This window comes from Vigna unguiculata, chromosome 5 (assembly GCF_037176805.1).
Source record: "Vigna unguiculata cultivar grain cowpea cultivar isolate G323 ecotype 2 chromosome 5, ASM3717680v1, whole genome shotgun sequence".
Taxonomy (NCBI): Eukaryota; Viridiplantae; Streptophyta; class Magnoliopsida; order Fabales; family Fabaceae; genus Vigna; species Vigna unguiculata.
In genome coordinates this window covers 2,883,930-2,902,002 of record NC_140796.1, presented here as the reverse complement: position 1 = coordinate 2,902,002, position 18,073 = coordinate 2,883,930, and the positions used below count along the sequence as shown (strand labels likewise).

At 33.1% G+C, this 18,073-nt stretch overlaps 2 protein-coding genes across 6 annotated transcripts; one reads left to right on the top strand and one right to left on the bottom strand.

The window, feature by feature from the left end:
* Positions 1–1,096: 1,096 nt before the first annotated feature.
* On the bottom strand, positions 1,097–1,774 carry LOC114183063 (histone H3.2). The gene has a single exon (XM_028069915.2). It carries the CDS (start codon positions 1,676–1,678, stop codon positions 1,268–1,270), a length of 411 nt encoding a protein of 136 aa, XP_027925716.1. The 5' UTR covers positions 1,679–1,774; the 3' UTR covers positions 1,097–1,267.
* A 6,644-nt stretch (positions 1,775–8,418) lies between these two features.
* Positions 8,419–18,073, top strand: RIK (RS2-interacting KH protein). 5 transcript variants are annotated; one of them, XM_028072650.2, is made up of 13 exons: positions 8,422–8,813; positions 9,138–9,360; positions 10,352–10,453; positions 10,537–10,571; positions 10,663–10,738; positions 11,089–11,208; positions 11,288–11,365; positions 12,229–12,322; positions 12,429–12,546; positions 13,698–13,743; positions 13,834–14,361; positions 17,132–17,360; positions 17,538–18,073. In XM_028072650.2, exons 1-13 carry the CDS (start codon positions 8,734–8,736, stop codon positions 17,660–17,662), a joined length of 1,854 nt encoding a protein of 617 aa, XP_027928451.1. In that variant the 5' UTR covers positions 8,422–8,733; the 3' UTR covers positions 17,663–18,073. The 5 variants fall into 5 exon arrangements, with proteins under 5 accessions (XP_027928453.2, XP_027928454.1, XP_027928451.1 ...); XM_085673966.1 differs by having other exon boundaries at positions 9,142–9,360; positions 10,407–10,453; positions 13,698–14,361; XM_028072649.2 differs by having other exon boundaries at positions 8,423–8,813; positions 13,698–14,361.

Sequence of the window (18,073 nt, the reverse complement as noted above, 5' to 3'; positions counted from 1 at the left end):
AAAACATTTTTAAATATTCCAGGGAATGGTTATGATATTTTTTAATACTTGAAAAATTACTCGTACGATTTCTTTAGTTCAAAGATTTTGGAAATTATGGATTTGCTAGTCAATTTTAGCAATTAATAACGAAAGAATATCAGTTAAAAAATTACTCTTATTTTGTATGGAGATATCAAAATTTCTTGGTGATTTGTAATAAGCTAAATTGTTTTTTTATTCCTCTTTTTCATTTTATTTTTTGTGTTTTTAGCTTTTTTTTTTCAAGAAACTTTATTTCAATTTTTTTAGAAAAATCGTAAGTTTTAACCATGTGTTCAATTATACATATATTTCATTTTGTTTATCCAATTGAACCTTAAAAAAGATGCATGATGCGAGAACCATATGTTCAAAGATCCAACTCACGGATTATGACATGGGGTTACCTATAAAGCCAAAAACTTTATTAGATATCTAACTGCTCTTAAAGATAAATAGCATGCGCAACAGTAAAGTAACAAAAATATTTTTTTTTTTGAAGGTGAAAGAAGCAATCGTTTAATTTAACGTTCACCCTCGTTACTTTAGAAGGGTGTTCTTGTGTTCAGTGTTATTATGAACACAAACCCAATCAGTATCACTTCAGAAGTTTGAAGAATTGTGACCGCAGGCGACAAGTGGACTTAAAATCATCTCCACAATCAGTCAATCAAAAACTTTGACTGACTAATGAGAAAAACAAGAGATAGGGTTTTGAAATGACTCGATTATCAAAAAATTCCACGGAAATAAATCATTCTTTCATCTCAAATTTACTTTCAATTATCCCTTCCAATCTTCATCAATGCTCTGACAGAAAACACACATTTCTCTTACACAAACCACTGCAACTAGAGTTAAAACAGTAGACTGAGTAAGAAAACAGTGCTAGTCACAACAAATCCAGAAACATACCAGATTAACTTCAATCGCAATTGACCAATATTTCACTATCTTCGGACAATTCACACTCCAATGTCTAAACACATGTAAAATCTTAAATTACACATTTGATTTCAAAAACAGCATTTGGATTCAAGATCATGCCCAACTGAAAATAAAGAACACGAGCAGATATCAAGAAAGGGTAAACATTTTTATCATTCAAAAGAAATTAGATTCACATTTCATTCTCCACAGGAACAACAATTACACCATTCTTACAACCAAGACAAAGGTCAAACCCTAGCCATAACAATCAAAGACAGAACCCTAACTCTACTCACTAAGCATTTCAACAGCGTCTTTAAGCCCTCTCGCCTCTAATTCTACGAGCGAGTTGAATATCTTTGGGCATTATGGTAACCCTCTTGGCGTGAATGGCGCAGAGGTTGGTGTCCTCGAACAATCCCACAAGATAGGCTTCAGCGGCTTCTTGAAGCGCAGAAACAGCGCTACTCTGAAACCTCAAGTCAGTCTTGAAGTCCTGTGCAATTTCCCTCACAAGTCTCTGAAACGGAAGCTTTCGGATGAGAAGCTCTGTGCTCTTCTGGTACTTTCTAATTTCCCTCAGCGCCACCGTCCCTGGACGGAACCTGTGAGGCTTCTTCACACCGCCGGTCGCCGGAGCAGACTTACGGGCAGCCTTCGTAGCCAGCTGCTTACGTGGCGCCTTGCCACCAGTGGACTTGCGAGCGGTCTGCTTCGTACGTGCCATGTCGAAGAAACCCTAAACCAATAAAACGTAGAGAATTGGGAGTTTAAACCTCTTGATGAAAGAAATTGCAGTGGGTGAATGAATATGAGATTTGAGAGAATATATATACACAGGGAGAGGAAAAAGAGAATGGCGGGAAATTCTGAAAGCCTCTTCTGAAATTTGAGAAGGAGAAGGCAATCGCATAGCCGTTGATGAAGAGGGAAATCAACGGTTGCGAGTGTTTTAAAGTAAGGGCACTAGGATCGCGATCCGTGCCACAAAAAGTAACCAATGGGATTTTTGCTTCCCTTACATTTTAAGATTAGAGCAAAGTTTGCGGATTAGCTATGTTATGTATTAAAAAAATAAAAAAATTATGAAATAAATAATATTTTACATATTTTAATAAACAAACTTTAATTTCCGGATTAGTATTTGTTAAGTTATTAGATATGTTATGATATATTTTAAAACACTAATAAGCCTAAATTTATGACAGTTACACTGATTTCACTTTCCTTATTATAAAAACTAAAACACAATCATATTAAAAAATTAAAATAAAACTTTTGAAGTCGATGAACAATTAGTGACCTGTAATTTGACTTGATCAATTTGTCTCGAACAAAATTTAGAATTCATATAGAAAAAAAAAATGGAAAAAAAAAGTATCATTTATTTTGAAGCAAATAGCAAATATATTTTAATTAAAAAATTCCTCTAAATCTGCACTTATTCAGATTGGACAGTAAATATGTTAGCAACAAATCAAAACAGTTCTTGTGAAAATTCTAATTGATAGTTTAAAAAAATATAATAATATTAAAATATAGGTATAATTTTCAAATATCATTATATATGTTGTTTTTTAGAAGAAAAAATAAATAAGTAAAGATAGTATAACTCATTTTAAGAAAACAATTGAGCATTACATAAATGATTATGTCTCACATTATAATAAATTATACTTTTTGACGACTTGATTTTGTAAAATTTATTATATTCCTTTTTAATATCAATTATAATTTTATTTTGAAGTGGATATCTCTATTTTTCACATTAACTTTCTTATGAGAATTTTTCATTTCACCTCATCCAACACTATAAAATCAATAACTAATTATAATACAAATGTGTGCAAATTTGTTCTAGCTATTTTCTTTTATATTTGTTAATGGTTTCTATTTTGTAACATTTAGTCATTCACGTAGTGCATTTAGTAACATGTAGTGTTTTATTTTCGTGGAGAGCAGTTTGTATCTATTTGTATTTGAACTAGTTGAAAAACAAATCACAGTAGGCTTATGGTGCTGCATTACAAACATTTTCTGTTTTTTAACTTCGTATCCAAAGCACGTTTACTTTATGACAAGATTATAAATAATAACATAAACAAACTTTATAATTTTAATAAAAAAACATCCAAAAGGCAAGTTTAAATTAATTTATATTTATCTTTCACATAAATAACTATTTTATCAGACAGGAGAATATAGAGTTTTGAAATTGATAAAAACTTAAATATTTAAGAAAAATATTATAAGATGATGAAAAAAAAATATGAAATGGGAATAGTTAAGCATTGAGTATAAAAAAATGAGAAGAATGCAAAAGATATATAAAAGAACGATAAAATGTTATTTAGGATTAAGGTTAAAAAAAAAAAGACATACTTTTGGGGTGGGTTGAGGTGTTAAAATTACAATGAATGTGGTAAGGTGGCGGCCTTATATGGTAGTGAGGGGAAAGAGAAGCTCACGATCATTGTCTCAGTGATGGTGACTGAATTAAAAAATAGAGTGTCCGCAGTGTTTAAGATAAAAGGTCACTAAAGAAAAATAAGAAGATAAAATACATAATATTAGTGAGCAGTTAACCGATAGAAGTTCAATTTTTTAAAAATAAACGATAAACTTTTATTATTTTTTTGACTTTAATATTTATTTATTTTTATAAATAGTTTAGTTTTTTTTTTGTTACTTTAATATAATACAGATAATCATAGTTAAATTTAGTTAGATTAATTTTGTTCATTTATAACAATATATAAAAATGATACTCTCTTTTGTGTCCATATTTCATTATTCTAATTTTACCGTTAATTATATTTTAAAAACTAATAAATTTATAAATAGTTTACTTTTAACCATTAGTCTGAAAATCTTTTTTGTCTTCAACCGTTGTTTTAAAAATTTCTCTTATGTACATATTTTATTTTTCTAATTTTACATTTAACAACTATTTTAAAAATTCATTATATATTCTTGATTGAACTGAACTGAACTGAATCGGATCAAATTGATTTGAGTCGAACCAAACCAGGTCGAATCGAACCGAACCGGACCTAACCGAACTGCAATGAACCGAACCGAACCGCAATGAACTGAATCGAATCGTGTTAAACCGAACCAAACCGAACCGCACTGAACCAAACTAAAATGAACCGAACTGAGCCGCATTGAACCGAACCGGACCAGACCGAACCGAACCGAACCACACTAAACTGAACAGAACCAAACCACATTGAACCGAACTGAATCAAACCGAACCGAACTGAACCAAATTGAACCGAAATGAACCGAACCGAACCATTAAAACACCTTCAAACAAAAGAGGAGAAAATTTAAAGGCAGATTTTACACTTTCATAATTAATTAATATAGAGAGCAAAAGGGAGACGCTTTGTAATGTGCGTAAAAAATGTCACACCCAAAAGTTTTTACCATAATGATGAAGTCTCTCTTAAACAATTGAAAAATAATGTTTTCTTCAAATTAAATAGAGTAAGTGTATAAACAATAACATAAACAAACAATATACTTTCAATAGAAAAACATTAAAAGGACAAACTTATATTGGTTTGTTTTCATTTTTCACACAAATAACTATTTTGTCAAAGTAGAGAACATAGAGTTTCGAAATTGGTAAAAGCCTAAATATTTAAGAAAAATATTATAAGACGATGAAAAAAATTGTGAAATGGAAGTAGTTAAGCATTGAGTATAAAAAAATGGGAAGAATGCAAAAGACATATAAGAGAATGATAAAATGTTACTTAGATTTAAGGTTCAAAAAAAGACATGCCAGTTAGGTGGGTTTAGGTGTTAGAATTGCAATGAAGGTGGTAAGGTCGGACGACGAGAGCAAGGCAGCATGGCCTTATATAATAGTGAGGGGAAAGAGAAGCTCAAGATCATTGTCTCAATGAAGAAAAATGCGAAGATAAAATACATAATATTAGTGAGCAGTTAACCGACAGAAGTTCAGTTTTTTAAAAATAAACAATAAAACAATATTGTTTAATTTTTATTATTTTTTTCCTTTAATATTTAATTTTTATTATAAATAGTTTAGTTTTATTTTTGTTACTTTAATATAATACAAATAATCATAGTTAAATTTATTTAGATTAATTTTGTTTATTTATAACAATATATAAAGAGATACTCTCTTTTGTATTCATATTTCATTATTCCAATTTTACGGTTAACTACTATTTTAAAAACTCATAATTTTATAAATAGTTTTTTTTTAACCATTAGTCTGAAAACATTTCCTGTCTTCAATCGTTGTTTTAAAAACTTCTCTTATGTACATATTTTATTTTTCTAATTTTACATTTAACAACTATTTTAAAAACTCATTATATATTCTTTATTGAACTGAACTGAACTGAACCGAACCAGATCAAATTGATTTGAGTCGAACCGGACCAGACCCAACCAAACCGCACTGAACCGAACCGGACCAAACCTAAACAAACCACAATGAACCGAACCGAACTGTACTAAACCGAATCGAACCACACTAAACTGAACCAAACCGAACCGCTCTGAACTGAACCGAACCGAGCCACATTGAACAGAACCGGACCAGACCGAACCAAACCGAACCGAATCAAACCGAACCGAATCAAACCGAACTGAATCGGACCGAATCGAACCGAACCGAATCAAACTAAACTGAACCTAACCGAACTAAACTGAACCGAACTTAAATACTTTTTAGTTGTGCTGAATTTTAGAACACCTTAAAAAAAAGAGGAAAAAATTTAAAGGAAATTTTTACACTTTCATATTTAATTAATATAGAGCAAAAGGAGAGTTGCTTTGTAATATGCGTAAAAAATGTCACACCCAAAAGTTTTTTACCATAATGGTGAAGTTTCTCTTAAACAATTGAAACATAATGTTTTCCCGAAATTAAATATAGCAAGTGTATAAACAATAACATAAACAAACAATATACTTTCAATACAAACAAAACATTCAAAGGACAAGCTTAAATTGGTTTGTATTCACCTTTCACAGAAATAACTATTGTGTCAAAGTGGAGAACATAAAGTTTCAAAATTGGTAAAAACCTAAATATTTAAGAAAATTATTATAAGAAGATGAAAAAAATTGTGAAATGAAAGTAGTTAAGCATTGAGTATAAAAAAATGAGAAGAATGCAAAAGACATATAGGAGAATGACAAAATGTTACTTAGGGTTAATGTTCGAAAAAAGACATACCAGTTTGGTGGGTTTAGATGTTATAATTGCAATGAAGGTGGTAAGGTGGGACGACGAGAGCAAAACGACATGGCCTTATATAGTAGTGAGGGGGAAGAGAAGCTCATGATCATTGTCTCAATGATGGTGACTGAATTAAAAAAATAGAGTGTGTGTGGTGTTTAGGATAAAAGGCTATTGAAGAAAAATGAGAAGATAAAATACATAATATTAGTGAGCAGTTAACCAATAGAAGTTCAATTTTTTAAAAATAAATGATAAAACAATAATGTTTAATTTTTATTATTTTTTTACTTTAATATTTAATTTTTATTATAAATAGTTTAGTTTTTTTTTGTTACTTTAATATAATACACATAATCATAGTTAAATTTAGTTAGATTAATTTTGTTCATTTATAACAATATATAAAGAGAATACTCTCTTTTGTGTCCATATTTCATTATTTCAATTTTACCTTTAATTATTATTTTAAAAACTAATAATTTTATAAATAGTTTATTTTTAACCATTAGTCTAGAAACCTTTTTCGTCTTCAACCGTTGTTTTAAAAATTTCTCTTGTGTACATATTTTATTTTTCTAATTTTACATTTAACAACTATTTTAAAAATTCATTATATATTCTTTGTTGAACTGAAGTGAACTAAACCGAACCAGATCAAATTGAACTGAATCGAACCGGACCAGACCGAACAACACTGAACCGAACCGCACTAAACTGATCTGAATCGCGTTTAACTGAACCGAACCGAACTGAACCACACTAAATCGAACCGAATTGCACTGAACCAAATCAGATCGAATCGAACTAGACCAGACTGAACCGCACTGAACCAAACCGAACTGCAATGAACTGAACCGAAGCACACTAAACCAAATCGAACTGCACTAAACTGAAGCAAACCGAATCGCACTGAACCGAACCGAACCAAACTGAAACGAACCGCACTAAACCGAACCGAATCGCGTTGAACCGCACCGGACCGAATCGAACCGAACCGAACTGAACTGAACTGAACTGACCCAAACTGAACCGAACTGACCGAAACTAGATTACTCTTTAGTAGTGTTGAATTTTAAAACACCTTCAAAACAAAAGGAGAAAATTTAAAGGAAAATTTTACACTTTCATACTTAATTATTATAGAGCAAAAGGACAGGCGCTTTGTAATGTATGTAAAAAATGTCACACCCAAAAGTTTTTTCAGCAATAACACCATAATCGTGAAGTCCCTCTTAAACAAATGAAACATAATTTTTTTTTCCAAATTAAATATAACAAGTCCATAAACAATAACATAAACAAATTGTATACTTTCAATAAAAAAAACATTCAAAGGACAAGCTTAAATTGATATGTATTCACCTTTCACACAAATAACTATTTTGTCAAAGTGAAGAACATAGAGTTTTGAAATTGGTAAAAGCCTAAATATTTAAGAAAACTATTATAAGACGATGAAAAAAAAAGTGAAATGGGAGTAATGAAGCATTGAGTACAAAAAAATGAGAAGAATGCAAAAGACATATAAGAGAAGAATAAAATGTTAGTTGGGGTTAAGGTTCAAAAAATACATACTAGTTGGGTGGGGTGTGAGGTGTTAGAATCGCAATTAAGGTGGTAAGGTGGGACGACGAGAGCAAGACAACATGACTTTATATAGTAGTGATGTGGAAGAAAAACTTACAATCATTGTCTCAATGATGGTGACCGAATTAAGAAATAGAGTGTGCGCAGTGTTTAGGATAAAAGGTCATTGAAAAAAAATGAGAAAACAAAATACATAATATTAGTGAGCAGTTAACCGATAGAAATTCAGTTTTTTAAAAATAAATGATAAAACAATAATGTTTAATTTTTATTATTTTTTTACTTTAATATTTAATTTTTATTATAAATAGTTTAGTTTTTTTTTACTTTAATATAATAAAGATAATCATAGTTAAATTTAGTTAGATTAATTTTGTTCATTTATAACAATATATATAAAAAATATACTCTCTTTTGTGTCCATATTTCATTATTCTAAGTTTTCTGTTAATTATTATTTAAAAAACTAATAATTTTATAAATAGTTTATTTTTAACCATTAATTAAAAACCTTTTTTTATTTAATAATGAAGAATTGTTTTAAAAACTTCTCTTTCCTCTTATTGTTTTTGTTATTGAATAATATTTTCGATTGTTTATTTCTATCAAATTCCATCGCAAATAAATATTATATTACACACGACTCTACTAGTAGTACGTACGAAACAGGCGACGATCTCTGGTCTTGTGAAACCCCGTCATCCTTTAATACCTTTAGTTGTCGTTTAAGTTCTGCATCGTGTCGTTTAATCCTATTCCGCGTCACGGAACCGTACGACGTTAGGCGAGAGGCACAAAACCCCGTTTCGCCGACCAGTTGCGTTCGTTCCTACCCAATACCGCCTGAGTCTTCTTTCGTTTCCTGGTATCAGAAACAAAGAAGAAGCGAAAAGAGAAACAAACGCGACAAAATTGCACTTCTTCGTCGTCGTCTTCTTGTTTCGCAATCTCGAATTGGTTAAACAATGACAGAGGATAGCAGCGTTAGGGTTTCTTTTTCCAACGAAACCTCCGTGTCCAACGATGCTTCGCAAACGCGGCGGAGGTAAAACCTCTTTAACTCCAATGCCTTATTTTCCGTGTTTTGCGAATTATGTGAAATTCGTTTGGATTTCGTGCGCTGTTGATTCTATCGTTTTGTTAGTCTTTCTGCTTTGTTTTATTTGGTTATTACAATTGTGATTATTTAGCTTAGTGTTTGGAATTTTAGAATTAGAGTCTCATCGACACCCGAAAATGGTGTGATGTGATATCGGGTAGCCAATAGTGGGTTGTTGACGCATCGACATGTGATGGAAATGCTAAACAAATTTTATTTTGTTGCAAGTCTTTTGGGATTTCATTTTTGAGTGTTGCGGTTTTTGTTTAGAAAGAAAAGAAAGTGGGATCAACCAGCGGATTCGTTGATGCCAGTTGGTATGGCAGTCCCTGGAGCACTCCCTTTGAGCAATGCTATTTCACTTGGAGGGATTCCATTTCCTGGCATGGTTCCGGTGATCTCCGGTGCCCTTTTGACGAATCCTCTGGCAGCTTCTGCTCAGGTTCAGCAACAATCTGCTGCAGCTGCTGTTGCCGCCCAAAAAATGAATCAAGTGAGTGTAGATTTCTAATCTCTTATGATGTTTATCATATTTGCTGGTGCCCTTTCTTGATTAAGTTGCTGCCTCAACATTTAATTCTTTAGCTTTTGGAGAAGGGAGTTTTTAGTTGTTAAATAAAATGTCATCTTAGGATTTGTAATTTGGGAATGATCGGGAGGTCTTTGAAGCTGCGGTAAACATGATAAGGGGGATGAGTTGTGCTTCACCAGTTCTTCAATTTGAAAGACCAAATCCTTGGCTCAATAAGAAGTAATATTGCTGCATACATGTATATAATGAAAAGTTCAAGTATACAGAAACAAATATCCGTCCCTTGTTGAATTTTGCTGTTACACTCTATTTGGTTACACTTGGAGTGACCTTCTCTAGATTTAGTGTATTGGGAACTTCCTCCATCATAACATCTTGATATCGAAACTTTAGAAATTCTGGAAATTTGATTTTTCAGTTTGTCAGTGACATGATTTATAAATTTTGTTTCTCTATCTCTTTATACCTTTTTAGGCTGGTTCTATTTAAGATGAAGTATATTTTCACATTATATTTTTTTAGCCTTTAAACATTATATTGAAATTTGACTCAGAGTCAATAATAGGTTTTCATAATGTGTTTTGATTGAGATGGAGTGAAATAATGACTATACTTTTTGACTTTGATATAATCAATACTGTGTCTGTGTTTATATTAACTTTTATCATTTCATTTTGTGTAATGTGATGGTACGTGTTTTGAGACATCAGTGTTCTTTGTATACATTGTTTTCCTTATACATTCCTCAGAACAATTGCTCAAGTGTTTGATGAATGCTGTATAATCTGTCTAATTAATAACATATCTACATAGATATTTTGCAGCATGCTTCTGAAGCCTCTTTTCCCCACTTTTTTCATTTTTAATTTATTTATTATGAATTTCTTTTTTATATTTCAAATAGTATTCAAGTTTCTTATCTATCTTAACTGTGAGATGAATGTTCCTGTAGCAAAAGATCCAAGATGAATTAATAATTGCTCGGGAAATTGTCATAAATGATGCAGAGTCTTCTGTTCGCTACAAGTTGACAAAACGCCAGACACAAGAGGAGGTGACATATATAATCAATTTTACATTTTTAGCTCCAAACACCTCTTAATTAATCTTTAATGATTGATCTTCTTCTTCTTGCAGATCCAGAGGTGTACTGGTGCCATAGTAATAACTAGGTTTGTAGGTCATTTAAGGAATTTCTAAAATCCTGTTAGTGTTTTATATTATATGCTGTTAATGTAACATATATCTGGAATTTTCCCACAGGGGAAAGTATCGGCCTCCTACTGCACCACTTGATGGAGAGAAACCGCTGTATCTTCACATATCTGCAGGAGCTCATGTAAAAGCTGCTACTTGATTTCATATAGCATGATGATCGAGTTAGATTATCAGATTTTTTTTTTTTTATATTTCTTTGTTTTGACATGAAAGCAAACATTTATAACTTTATGGATTGGAAAGATTATAGAAGTGAAAAGAAAAATAATATATAATCACAGCAATGAATGAAATGTCATATGAAAGGAATTGATGTATTTGTAACTTAAAATGTTTTCTTATTCTTGAAAAAGGAACCACAGCCTTGTTTGTATCTGCACTTTGTTTGTTTTGATGTTCACTAATGGTAGGGTTACACAGTAGAGAATTACCTAAGATGGTTTGCTTTTGGTGACATCAAATGTATTGCAGATAAAAGAGACAGCGGAAAGGATTTTAGCCGTTGATCGTGCTGCTGCAATGATTGAAGAAATGCTCAAGCTAGGGCAAAATTCACAGTCAATTTCTTCTGCCTCACCTAATGGACCGAAGGTAGACATACATTTATTACTAGCATGTGCACATAGTTCTGACGTGATGTGTTAACAACCGAAATGTCTTACTGAATCAGGTGCTGACTACTTGTGTGTTTTTGGGTTTTGATGCTGATCCTTCATTGAACATTGTGGCTCGGATACGTGGACCAAATGTAAGCCCTTCCCTACTCAATTGACTTGTCTAGTCACTCTTCAAGGTCTGGGTTCATGCATGACCTTATCTGGATAATCCTTAAAGAAACTATATTAGATGCTTTCTAAAGCCTACAAGTTTATTTGGTCTCATTTGATATCTGATGTGACCACTTACTCATCTGATGTTTTTGTTTTCATACTATTCTAGCCTTTCACTCACTAGGAGTACCCGTGTCTTTGTTCTTAACATCTGATTTGATGGTGTGAAAATACTGGGTATTACTAGGAGTATTGTTTTTCCATGAGTTGATTAGGCAAGAAAAGGGTGGATGGACTGTTGTTGCCCTCTATGGTTACATATGCCACTGTAATACTTGTTAGTTGCTGAAAGTAATGTTCAAAAAGATGAAAAATGGTTTGTCTGATTACTATAGAAGCACCTTTTTCCAATGAATATTTAACTTGTCCGAGAGTCTGTCTGATATGTAAGTTTGTGTACACACTCAGAAGTCAGAAGAACAACGGATGCTTGCCAAATATCTACTAGTAAGAAAGTTAATTACCAGGATAAAATATATAGGCTGGACATTTTGTATTTACCAATCAATATGTATAATTATATTTACCAAAAACAGATCTGGAACTACGTCAACTAGTAACCTTGACCTATAGAAATAGTTAGCATGTCTATTTTTTTATCCAATGCCATTGCTTTATTTTTATTTCCATTTGCTGGATATAATTCTTTTAATGTTTTCTGAATTTTAAATCGTGTACAATGAAGTCGAGATAATCTAATGTTTCAAGCTTTCTCTGACATCTCCATACGATTGGGAGAAATTGTTTTGGTGTTGGTGGTGGTTTGGATTTGAACGTGCAGGACCAGTATATAAATCACATTATGAATGAAACAGGAGCAACAGTTATACTGAGAGGACATGGTTCAGGAAACAATGAATGCCTGAATGCAGAAGGTGCCTTCTCATTTCTGTGATCTCGACTTCTGAAGGGCATGGTATTTCAGCATAGTTGATTTATTCATTGTATATATTTTTAATTTAATTACTTTTCTGGTTGCAGATGGACAGCAGCCTCTGCATCTGTTGTTGTCCAGCAACAATGCAAAAAGCCTTGAAGATGCTAAGCTTTTGGCTGAAAATCTTTTGGATACCATCTGTACTGAATGTGGTGCTTCAAGGTATTTAGTTTTGTACTGTAATAGGGTATGGGATCTGTGGGCAAGATGTTTTCTCCTCCCAAGTGGAAATTTCTGAAATTTGTGTCCTCTTTAGATTTTAGTTCTTGCCATGAAGAAACATAATTTTTTCGAGACATTCCCAATTTCTTACATGGGATAGTTCATGTTAAAGGACACATACCTTTTGATAATTCAAATTTATGGATTTTCAACATGACAAGTTTAAAACTCATTTTTCACGTTGGATTATTTTTATTACTTGTTTATTTTCAGTGAACTTTTGGTATATTACTTTAGTACCATTGAGGAAAAGGGGATGCTGTACTATAAATAGTAAATTTCTCTCCATCCATCAATCCTGGAAAAACATGAATACCCTTTTTATTTAAGGGTGTTCTCATTTAAATCTATGCAATACAGATATCAATCAGAGGACTCAAGTGCCTGGCTATGCACCTGGTACTGATGTCTCACCTCCGTAAATGCCATGCTTTAAGGCACTATCTGTAAAACAACAAAGCCTTGTCCCACTAGGTGCTCTCAGTAATATAAAAAAAATGTGCCATTCATTAGGATGAGATGAGTGGAAAATGAACACTCCAGGTTTTTCTGTTAGTCCTTACTAAGAGGGCTACCCTAGAATTAAGTATCATGTTGATGACTAAGTGCTTCTGCCTTCTCCATTCACTTCAATGACAGCAGCTCATTGGTTTACACAGTATTTTCATGAATGTATGTTTCCCTTCCAGCGCTGTCTAGTCCACTAACATCATTATACGGTTGTCACAATTTATTATTTATTATTTGTTTACAATTGCTTACTTTCGGGTTTCAGGTGCAGTTATTTATTAAGGGCTAATTTGCCAATTATAACTTTGAATTGCTGGATGGTTCAAATATGAAATTTAGATTGGTTTGCATCAAAGTTAAATATGGTTTTAGTTTCTGTGGAACTGAGATTGAGTTTAGGGCAGTGTTCGGTGGGGTCTAGATCTGGTAAATCTTAGTAGAGAAAAATTCCTCTGCCTTGTACCATTTCAATGCTTTTAACTTGTGTTATTTGATTATATTTATTGTTGGTGCTATGATATGGTACTTCATGTTGTTTTTATATAAGTTATAGGGAATAACTTATGATTTAACTGTCATAGGGTTTCATCATGTAAGGTTTATAGTGCTGTTCCACCTCCACAGCAGGTATACACTGCTGTTCCACCTCCCCAGCAGGTATATAGTGCTGTTCCACCACCTCAGCAGGTTTATGATGGCCTTTCATTGTCAAAGCAGATTCCTACAGTCATTTCACCACCACAAGTTTACAGTGCTGTTCCACCCCCACAGAAGTTGACTGGAGTTCAGAGCCCTGCAGTTGAGCAAGAGGCAGTTACCAGCGTAACCAGTAGTTCTATGTCAGCAGCAGTGGTCTTGAAACCAGTTCCTCCAGCTTCCTCGGTTGGAGTGATTAGTGATACCGCTGCCCTCACTTTGGGAACTACATTACAACTTACTGGACATTTAAGCTCTGGGCATCAAGCAAACGTGATTGGTTATACTCCTCCCCCTTTAGTATCAGGTGGCACTAGCTATATTGGATATGGTGGAATATATCCTCAAGCTACCCCTTTGCAACAAGTTGCCCTTGCTTTGAGACACTCACCTCCTCTCGCTTCAACAGTTGATCCCACAATATTAGCATCAAATGGAGAGTCCAAGCCAACCTCATGCTTCGATCTTCAAAAGGAGAAGCGGCCACCCCAAAAAAGAAAGTTTCAAGAATTACCAGTTGGTTCTAAAGGCACAGCAAAACTCAATCAGGTCATTGGATTGTCATTAATAAAATCTTTAAATACATTCATTGCATGCATTGAGGGAATTCTTCAATTCCCTTAATTTAATTGTAGTTTATGGTAAGCTTGGAAAAGAATGAAGAGCTTTGTTTATGGAAATTTAGATTTATTTCTACCTTAAGCGTCAGATCTAGATTTACTTGCCATCACCAGAGTTGAAACTAGGAGCACCATGAAGCAAGGAAAAAAAGGTTTTGTCTTCTCAATGGGCAGAATAACTTTTAAGAATCTCAGTTCACTAAAGTTACATATTTTGTAAACAAGACAACACCAGCTTGGAATTCCATTTTCTTTCAAAGCCCCTTAGGTTACCAACTCCTGACATTTTTCTCGAAGGATTCACATAATCTCATACAAGAATGCTGGTTCTTTTGATAAAAGATTCTGTACACACATGCTATTGAAAAATCTTTACATTACTCATTGAATTTCTTAGATGTTGGTTGTCCTTATGGTATTTTTTTTTCCATAATGAGTGGAAGCCTGCTTAAGATTCTAATTCAATAACTGAAATGATATTGAATTTCAAATGCTTTGGAAAGGGAGGTCAGTCACTTACATGTAGACAGGTTTGTCGTGAGGTTAATGGCTTCAAATTGGCCGATATGATATAAAATAAGTCCCCAGTGCTGCAGGATAGAAGTAATATTTTCTAGATTTTCCCTTTAACTATTCCCATTCTGCCTGCAACATAGGGTTCTTATGCGTACATGATGCATACATTTTGCATGTTTACACATTTAGATGAACTTTTGCCATTTGGCAAAGAAAAAATAAAATAAATTAAAGGTTTAATGAATTAGTGGTCTTTGTAATAGTTTACAAAAATTTTACCTTTTAGTTCCAATACTTAAATAAATTCCACCTTGGCCTCTACATACTATTTTTAATCCCTTTTATTTACAGAAAGGATTAACATGATGTACAGGTAAGAACTATAAGAGATTAAAAGAAATTGTGTATTACTAAAATGAGATGTTTAATGTTCTGTTTGTTAGAGAGGAAAGAAATAGAGGTAGTGGAAGGGAAAAGAAAAGGAAGAGAAAGATTGAGAAATGAGTGGAAATAGGGATGATTTGGTAGGAAAGAAATAGGTGAGAAAGAGAACGAATATATATATATATATATATATATATATATTTTTTTTTTTTATTGAAAAACAACTGTAATCGATTATGTTGGCAGCAGAATTGATCATGTGCTCTTATTTTTTAGCACAGTCCCTCTACCTTTTACAGCATATTCGATTAAGTGTCTCTATATTTTCAAACACAATCCTTCTGTTATTGACAACATGGTTAATTGTATGGCCAAGATATAAGTATTGTGTTAAAAAATATAAGCATATAATCGGTTATGTTGACATCATAGTGTCTTTATTTTTAAACACAATCATTTTATAATCAGTAACACAATTGATTATGTTTTGTCTCTTAACTTTTTTTTCCACTTCTAATTCTTATGCAGAAAGTTTCCGTATTACTCAATTTGGATTTTTGCACTTTTACTTCACTCAATCAAACCACCATAGTTCGTTTTTCTTTCCTAGGTCCTCTAATCCCCTTCTTCATTCTCATCCAAACTTAGCATAAAAGACGTTTTGTGCAATTGTAGGAACTAAATAAGTAATTAAACCTAAATTAAGTCGCATGTGGATGCATATCAGGAACAAAGAGCCATGTTATGGTATTTATTTCTTGCTGTAGCAAAGAGATCATAAAAGTATCAGTGCAGGACTTTTTTCTCAAATACTGTTCATCTTTAGATCTGTTCCGATTTAAACATGTATTTTTGTGCTGACTGTAATGCTTAATATTCCAGGTATTTTCTCTGACCTTCTATGAAGCTAAAAGCCTGACTCTGGACCTGTCTGTTGGGCCATTGGTTTGTATGTTTGACAGGGTTTTCAATTTTGGAGGAGTAGGAGCGTGCTTGTGTCTTCACAGCATACGTCCTTCCTAATCCAAGATGTTATTGTGACTTTTTCCTTCATTGGTAAAATTGCTGCAAAAGATTTGGCGTGCTTTTTGGCGACCATGCCCTCCTCTAGTCCTGCATACATGGACTGTCAATTTCTTGAAGGGAAGGGTTTACCATACCGGTGCCAAATTGATGCAATCTTTTAAAGGGAAGAAGACAATTTGGGATAGTAGAAAATATAAAACTAGGGAATGAGATATAATAAGGAAAGAATATATCAGAGTAGATTAAAATTGTGGGCGAAGTAAATTAAAATAAAAAAGCTCTTTCCCTTAGTTATCGGCACACTTTTAGAATATCTTACACCACCGTTATTCGTTGTGCAAATAATTTTTATCTGAATATTTGACATCAATGCTACATTTGGTATAGGGACTCCAACCCTTTTATCGAGCTGCAGATTTACAGTTATAACATTTTTTTATTCAGAGAATGGCAATAAATTACTATATACCTGTCTTAATATTACTTAACCATTTACATAATCTGGCTAGCTCTTGTACTTTCTGGCTTCCTGCTATTGTTTGTCGCAGTAGATAAATTGTGGATGGTACGGTACACCAGTAACAAATCGTTACCTGTTTATCCTACCATGTAGTCTTTTACCTTGCTTTTTGTGTTTTGTTTTTGTTTTTCTCGTTTGCAGTTCAGTGTCTTAATTTGACTTTCAAGTCTGGCGTGTTGGAACGATTAGTAAAGTACCTGATTCCAAAGTTGTATTTGGGTTTTTGTTTTCTCCCACTCTATCTTGATTGCAGGGTTTGCAACCTCCCAAACCTAATGAACAACTTGATGGTCTTGTTGTGAGGAATATATCAACTATGCCTGCCCCTAAGAAGTTGGTCCGGCCATCATCCAACGGAATGCCAGCACCTCTACCAATAACTATGCCACCACCACCTCCACCTAAATTTTCTGGTCCATCTGAAGTTAAAGTACAAGACAAGAACAAGAATTTGTTTAAGACAAATTCTGATGCAGTTCCTGGTTAGAATCAAGCGTGCTTGTACTCTATTTGGGTCATTAGTGCTTTGAAGCTTCATTCTTATTTTTTTTATGGCATATCTGGTTTTTGTTGTCTGATCCTGAAATTTTAACTTTACAATGTCTTCGTTTTATTAGCCATCTTTAGACTGTTTTTTATGTATCGTTTACGTATTTCAGATACTTTGGTCAAGCTAATGGAATACGGAGAGGAGGATGACGATGATGTAGATGATTCTAAAGAGGAATCATTTCCTCATGGCAGCCGAGCAAATGGGGGTCAAAAGCCTTTCTGGGCTTTATGAGCTACAAAGTGTAAATTGGACATAAGATGTGTAAATATTAATTGTCTTGATTGGGACTACTTCTTCCGGGTGGAAATGAAGCCCCCAGCATGGTTTTTGGAGCGAAATAGTTGGCTGTTGAGAAGAATTTAAAAGGTTTTAATTTCTCATTCTCATGCTTCGTTAGAGCCAATCGTATGTTGTAATTTTTTGTCCCTGTTCGGGTATGCAAGTACACCGGTAGTCTCTTTACTAGTTTGGTGGGCCACTTAAGTAACTATGCAGTGATAAGGCACAGTTTTTACTCACCCTAAATTTTCTAGTTAGAATCCTTTAATTATTCATCCTGACTGATAATGAAACTGTGCTTACCAGGTTCATTGAACAAGCAATTGAAAAGGCCTTTTTTTTTCATGGCTTACCATTTTCATA

Bases quoted from the DNA above. Each gene is read 5' to 3' on its own strand.
- RIK (XM_028072649.2), top strand. From the start codon at position 8,734: ATGACAGAGGATAGCAGCGTTAGGGTTTCTTTTTCCAACGAAACCTCC. The intron at 8,814-9,137 runs GTAAAACCTCTT...GTTTTTGTTTAG, and splicing joins GCTTCGCAAACGCGGCGGAG to AAAGAAAAGAAAGTGGGATC. The intron at 10,454-10,536 runs GTGACATATATA...TTCTTCTTGCAG, and splicing joins AACGCCAGACACAAGAGGAG to ATCCAGAGGTGTACTGGTGC.
- LOC114183063 (XM_028069915.2), bottom strand. From the start codon at position 1,678: ATGGCACGTACGAAGCAGACCGCTCGCAAGTCCACTGGTGGCAAGGCG.